The 6,922-nt window shown below is 35.1% G+C and overlaps 1 protein-coding gene across 1 annotated transcript; it reads right to left on the bottom strand.

Annotated features, from left to right (window-relative positions):
- Window positions 1-1,120: 1,120 nt before the first annotated feature.
- On the bottom strand, window positions 1,121-3,756 carry LOC140809446 (calcium and calcium/calmodulin-dependent serine/threonine-protein kinase-like). The gene is made up of 7 exons (XM_073167072.1): window positions 2,920-3,756; window positions 2,632-2,686; window positions 2,429-2,539; window positions 2,063-2,295; window positions 1,757-1,961; window positions 1,597-1,656; window positions 1,121-1,517 (listed from the first exon to the last, which is right to left on the bottom strand). Exons 1-7 carry the CDS (start codon window positions 3,633-3,635, stop codon window positions 1,341-1,343), a joined length of 1,557 nt encoding a protein of 518 aa, XP_073023173.1. The 5' UTR covers window positions 3,636-3,756; the 3' UTR covers window positions 1,121-1,340.
- Between the last annotated feature and the right edge of the window lie 3,166 nt (window positions 3,757-6,922).

Raw genomic sequence — 6,922 nt, 5'->3', positions numbered from 1 at the left:
GCTTGTTGTGTTATTTAATTGTAAATTGTTGATGGGAATGTCACAATTTATTTTTAGATAACAAATATCTACTTATTACTTGGAAAAGGGAGTACATAATAATAGGATTTTTTGCTAATGAATAAAAAGGACTTTTATAACAAAGCTAATAAGAATTACACATGGTGGATAGTTGCATGAAATCGGACCTCTATATCTTTTATCTCATTGTTATTTGCTAAAATTATTTGCAAAAATTTGGTTTTATATATATTTATATTTATTTATTTTTAAATCCATTTTTAATTTAGTCATTCATAAAATCAAATCCTTAAATTGATTTTTCTCAATAAAATCAAGAATATTTTAATCACAAGCATTAATATACGTTTATATACACACTCCTCGTGGGATCGACACTTGTACTCAATAATATATTTTAATATAACTTGACGTCGTGCGCTTGCGAGCAATCAAGAAAACACGCAACAGTAGTTGTGTGATGGGGAGAAGGGTTTTAACATATTATATATTAAATCATTCTACTAATAGGGCTTAGGCCTATTAAGCCTCTAAATTAAACCCATTAGTCTTAATTAGAATTTAATACAATGTTTTCAAAGTTTTTTGTTTAAATAAATTTGTGAATTTATTAGTCGGGTTGCCAAAAAACTCGTATTTTTATTGAAAAACCAACACCGATAAAATTTACTTTCCTGCGTATAAAATCACCTCAAAACCCCTTATTTTCAAAAATATGATAAACCATCAACTATATTTTAATTAATTTAAACAATTATTTAATAAAAACATTTTCCGTTTTTCAGTCATCGGTCTCCGTTCTTCGATCGCAACTCGAATAACCTTTAAAAATACATTTTAATGCAACCATGTAGAAAATATATTTTAAACATGTTCATATGCACCACATAATTAATTTATGCAATTAAAACAATTAATTGAAATATACAAGTAATTTGATAACTTGTATGCAAGTGGTTCGCGTGGACCCTTAAATTTTCGGGGCGTTACAGATATCTTGGCAAAAGATTATATGAAGTAATTTTAAAAAATGATTCGAGAATAATGAAGTTATGAGATAAAATATTCATTTCTAATGTCTTTATGGAAAAACAACAAATTAGATTTGAATATTTAATCTTTGTTGTCATATTTAAATTAATAGATTGACAAGATAAGGAGATTATTTGATGATTTCAAATAATATTTGCACCACGTGTGTTGTAATATGTGAACAACGCCGGTGTTGCTTATTAGTATTTCAAAAAACACGAAAAATCTTAGGCCGATTATTTTTCACATAAGATGGGATCTGTAGTTCTGATTCAGAAACAAGTGTACTAAATGGGGCGGAGTGAGGATAGAACAGCATCTTGAAGAGAGCTGTCTCTTTGCATTGCAGCCTTGAACTCTTCGAAGGTGACTTTGCCATCATTGTTGGCGTCCATCACATCAAATATCTCGTCTAGTTTCCCTGCTTCTGTTATATCTATTGGAAGGCAGTCATCGGGCAATGCCTGTGCATGTTCCCCCCACGTATTAATTAACTATAAGCATTAATTATTTGAATATTTCTGGTGTGAATCAATGAATTACCCTTAACATAGCTGCTACTTCTTCCTTGCTGATGCATCCGGAGCGGTCCGTATCGTACATCTTAAGCAAAATGATAAAGCAAAGATTATGTGTTGAGTCAAATGCATTTTGTTCTTTAGTTTTTGGGGGAGGGGAAAATCATGTGTGAGATAAAAGGCACCTGAAAGCAAAGGCGAAGTGCATCATCTCCCTTTGAATACTTAAGACTCGAAAATCCCCCAACGATTTCTCTCATATCAACGGTCCCATCCCTGTTGTTATCAAACAGATCAAAGATTCGCGGGGCAAGTGGGACCAGAGATAACATTTCCATCGCTTTCAACACCTCCTCGAATTCGGGCAATGTTGCCTGATCATTCTTACATCTGCAGTTAGCCAAAACAAACATCCTCAGACCGTCTAAAATTTAGTCGAAAATGATGTAGGAACGAGTGCTCTGTACTGTTTGATTAGAGGGCATAGCTACATTTTCTTAAAGTTTGTCCTGAGATTTTCAAGTTCCTCGGGCTTGAGATCGTATGATCCCACTAAACTCTTGAGTTTCTTAGTTTTCAAGGAGAAGCTGCTGCTCAGCACACTAGCCATAACAGCTGCACGAAACTTGCGCTTAGCGTTGAAGCTCTGCAACCGTGAAACGATTTCCGCATCCATCTGTTCTTCCTTCGCCTGATCACCGGTCACCCATGGATGCTGAAGAATCTACAGAAATCGAGAAATCATTACACTCGTTCCTGAACAGAAGTTTTCGCATGCGACTCTAGCATTAGACTATCACATAACACTAGACATGTAAAATGACTGAACTTGTTTGATTAGGTGCAGATTATGACACCTCTTCGGCACTCGGTCTCAAGTTGGGATCAACTTTCAAAAGGCTGGTGATTAATTGTTTTACTGATGATGAGATATTCTTCCATGTTTTCTCATAGAAACTGAATTGTCCCTGTCACATAAAATGTTGAATTAGCTTTAGGAATTAAAAATTGTCGAAAATCTGAACTCAGATTAAGTACTTCAAAGAAATGAAAAGTTTACATTTAATATCATTTGCTGCTTCTGCCTGTTTGACTGGGCAATAAAAGGAGGGTACCTGAAAATTACAGAGATTATGTCTTTACTATACAACTCATTTTATCTTAATTTTTTTCCCCTGAAATTTCTATAGATGTGCTTCATATATATGTTAGGCATAATCTGATTATGGTGATTAAAAAATTTAAGTTCTGATTATGTTTACTGTCTGAGATTGAAGATCAAAAGTAAAAAAATTAATTCTAAGTCAAATTTAGATAGTTTTTCTTATACATTTCAGGAGAAACTGACCCGGAGAGGAGTATATAGAGGATGACACCAAGTGACCAAATATCGCTTTTTGAAGTAATCTGGTTGCGAGATAACGCCTCTGGAGAGACATAATCGATCGAACCGAACAATCCCACGACAGGATCAGTGAAATCCTCGACGGAACTCAGTCCAAAATCCATGATCTTCAATGGAGATTTCTCATCTCTAGTCAAGAAAAGGCAGTTCTCAGGCTTCAAATCCCTGTGCACAACATTGGCACGGTGCAACGCTGCTAGACCATGCGCGAGCTGTTTAATGACAACTGCTGCGTCTGACTCGGAAAAGCTTGCCTTGGCCACAATCCGATCGAAAAGCTCGCCTCCCGAGCAGAGCTCGAGTATTAGATGAACCCCGCCATTGTCTTCATAAACATCATATAGGTGGATGACATTCGGGTGAGGTGAAACGTCTTCCACTATTCTTCTCATCACTAGAAGTTCATTTGTCAGCAATGCATCCGATATTAGGGACTGCTTCATCATCGGGTTCGCGGTTTTCGAGTTTCTTGGCTCAGTTTCACAAGGCATCAATGGGCCAAATCTTCTCAAAGTTTTGATGGCTACATGCTTATTTTCTCCACTTGTTGTGGACTTTTCTATCCCTTTTTTCACAACCGAAAATCCTCCCCTCCCCAAAATCTCTGTGATTTCATACTCATCTGAAAGTGATTTTCTCTTCTCTTGTTCCATAACCATCAAATGGTTCCTTGGATTATTGCTCAAGAGAAGATTTCATTACAAGAAAATGAGAATGGAATCTTTAAGTTGAGAAGTCAATTATAATTGGGAGAGGGAGCTTTGATGATTGAGTAAGAGAAATTTTCAGCATAATTTAATAATATGAAATGAGGTGGTTAGACACGGATTTACATCAGCTAATCCACCAGTTTTTTTAATTTATTTAAATGTGTAATTACAATAATAATTACTGTATAATATGATTGTATGCAAATGGCTGCTAGGAAACATACAAAAAGGAAATTAAAGACCAAGTCATTGGGTGACCAAAAAATTATTCTCCCCTTTTTATATTTCCTTGACACAATAACGCTCGTCCCAATTATTTGGTGTTAAAAATAGTTTTAGGTTTTTTGGTCAAAAAAAAAACTTATAATTTTTCTTGTTTGTGAGGCCAGGTCAATCGACTTATTAATTTAATCGTTTTTTTACCATAAATATTAAATTTACTAAAAACTAATGAAAAATGTGCACATGAGTACAAGAGAGACTAAAACATTTGTAATCACAAACAAAAAAGAAAAAATATCAGCATCCTAATAAAAAGAATACAAAAATTTTAGTGGTGGCATATGACTTTTTCGGTTAGTTTTATCAAATAACGTCAGGACCAAAATTAAAGCATCTATAACTGTTCTGGTTCTTTTACGATTTGCTGCAAAAATCTAGCAACTTGTGAATTTGGGATGTTTTGATCCCCGCGTACATGATCGATAAACTATATATTTCAAAAAAAATTTATATTTATTTCCATCGAGTAAATCCAAGGATAGTGTTTGTATACTTTTGTTACCTAAAAAAAAAAAAATGAAAAAGTTGCAACCATTTAATGTCATGCTCTGTAACCGAGACGCGATATCGGCATTATTTAACAATTTAAAGTTATAACAATAGACCTCTTAATATATCAAATGACCAAAAATACAAGTCTATTACATAAAACGAATTTGTCTTTACAATACGAATCATAAGTGCGGAAGCTATAACATAAAAAAATCAACTTAAAACAATTCCAGAAATCTTATTGTCTCGAAACTCCAAAACATGTATTGTTCATCATCGTCTACTTCGTATTCATTCTTATCTAGGAGAGAAGTAAGGATATGATTGTTTGAGAAAACACTTAGCAGGTAAGGGACGTTCGTACACGCAAATAACATAAAATACATATATACATAATTGTAGATGTGACATGTCACAGGACATGAGTTGAGACATAGTATAGAAAAAATCGAAAAAACCTTAAAACATATCAGAGATGAAGTGTAAACATATATATGGTACTGGAATTCAACTCATTGTCTACAACAAAAATATGCATATATATAAACATAATTCTAAAAAGAACATGTGGCGCATTGTGTTACATCATGGATCAAGACATGGCATAGACAGAAATGAAATGAAATATTGAAACATATTATAAATAGCGTGAACATATATAAGGCACTGAAATTTCATGTCATCATTCATAGTTAATTATTATGTCCCCTCTATGTTAATCCTCTAAAGGGTGAGGCCATTCTAGCGATTTTTTACCCACCGAGAAGGACCATAAGTACGAATTTATACCTACCGTACGAGCCACAACTATGGTTTTTTTTTTCAAAATTTCAAGCATATCAAATAAATCAAAGGTAATTAGTGAAACACATGGTGTACGATTGAAATTTTAAAACAAAAACATCATTGTTTAAAACATTGATTAGCCTAAATTTTAAAAACATATATAATAAAAAAGCCAACTCACCATCTTGAATCGAAACGGGATAGAATCCTTGATGCTTGAAAGTTCTTTTCTTTTAGGTGTTCGATCATGTCTGCTTCTTGATGCCGGATCGTAGCTCAAAATTGTGCAGATTTTCGGCTTACAATTGGGCAAAGCGACGCCTTCTTATTCTCGAAAATCTGCAGCCTAAGGAACTTGAAATTTGAGAGAATTTTCTTGTGAATTGTGGTGTGTTTCTTTTCAGGATAGAACATGCATTTACAGGGAGGGCTGAGGGGGACAAATTTGCATAATAAATCATTCGTAAACATTTAAAAATACTGTCTAAACTCATGTCTCAAAAATCATAGCGTGCGGAATAAACGAAAGGTCCTCGGGTTCACACGTGCACCCCCAGCTTCGCCTAATCAGTCTTCCATGCCTCCAGTCTCCATATCCTCATGATCACCTGTATTAATCATACCTAATAAGTCTAAAGACTCAACACACCTGAACCGTTATAACAAGTACATATACCTATCATGTAACAATGAAAAGTATTGTAATTAAAATAAGTTTCATGATCCTTAAAAGCATAACTTGAACGCCAACATATCGAGTCATATCAAATCATGTCATATCATATCATCATATACGTATTCATTTTCTTTTATTGAATTCGGTTCATTGGTTGTGATTTCGTATTAGCTCTAGGTCAATGGATCCATCTATGTATAACTGCAGTACCCGACGGCAGAGACATCAGCTACATTTTTACCCATCCAGTGAGCCTTGGCCTTACATGTTCGTGCTCATATTAGTCACAACTAACTCACCACCATCGAAAACTTGTCATCATATTTATTACTTGTAAAATTCATGCATATACATACCATTCCTTCAAACCAAGCATACAACGTGTTTTACGGCATTAACATAAAAATCCAAGTTCATTATCAACATATACATTTTAAATATGCATTATCAGTTGTCAGAGCACTACCAGAACTTCTAACCTAACTCGGGTGCAAAATGACCATTTTCCATCCAAATTTATCAAACGCCTTAAAAACATATTCTTAATCATTTCTTAGATGTAAACTCGAGCTCACGCTTTAACTTCGATAATTTGTTTTGAAAAGTTAGAGCGGAGTTCCGGTTTTATCCCAAGTCAACCTGAAACTTAACCATAGTTCAGAGACTCCTAACCAAACTCCGTATGACCCAATTTAACATTCAATAACCCTTATGTACTGGACTAGCGCCTAGGCGCTGGCTGTGTAGCGCTGCGGCACTTGGTAAGCGCCTAGGCTCCATGCACCAGTGCTGCGGCGCTACAAGCACTGAAGCTCAAGCACTGCAGCGCCAAATGGGCAACGCCGCGGCGCCACTCCTGCTAGCAAAAAAACCTAATTCAACTTCGAAGAAAAACTCCATCCTAATCCACGACTGGCCCCTCCTAAACTGTCCTAACCATGGCCTACAAACCCATACACGTCATGTTCGCCTGAAACAAGACAAATGCACCCCCTATCGA

This window comes from Primulina eburnea, chromosome 13, assembly GCF_022965805.1.
Source record: "Primulina eburnea isolate SZY01 chromosome 13, ASM2296580v1, whole genome shotgun sequence".
In the NCBI taxonomy this organism is placed as follows: domain Eukaryota; kingdom Viridiplantae; phylum Streptophyta; class Magnoliopsida; order Lamiales; family Gesneriaceae; genus Primulina; species Primulina eburnea.
This window is presented reverse-complemented; position numbering and strand designations above follow the sequence as displayed.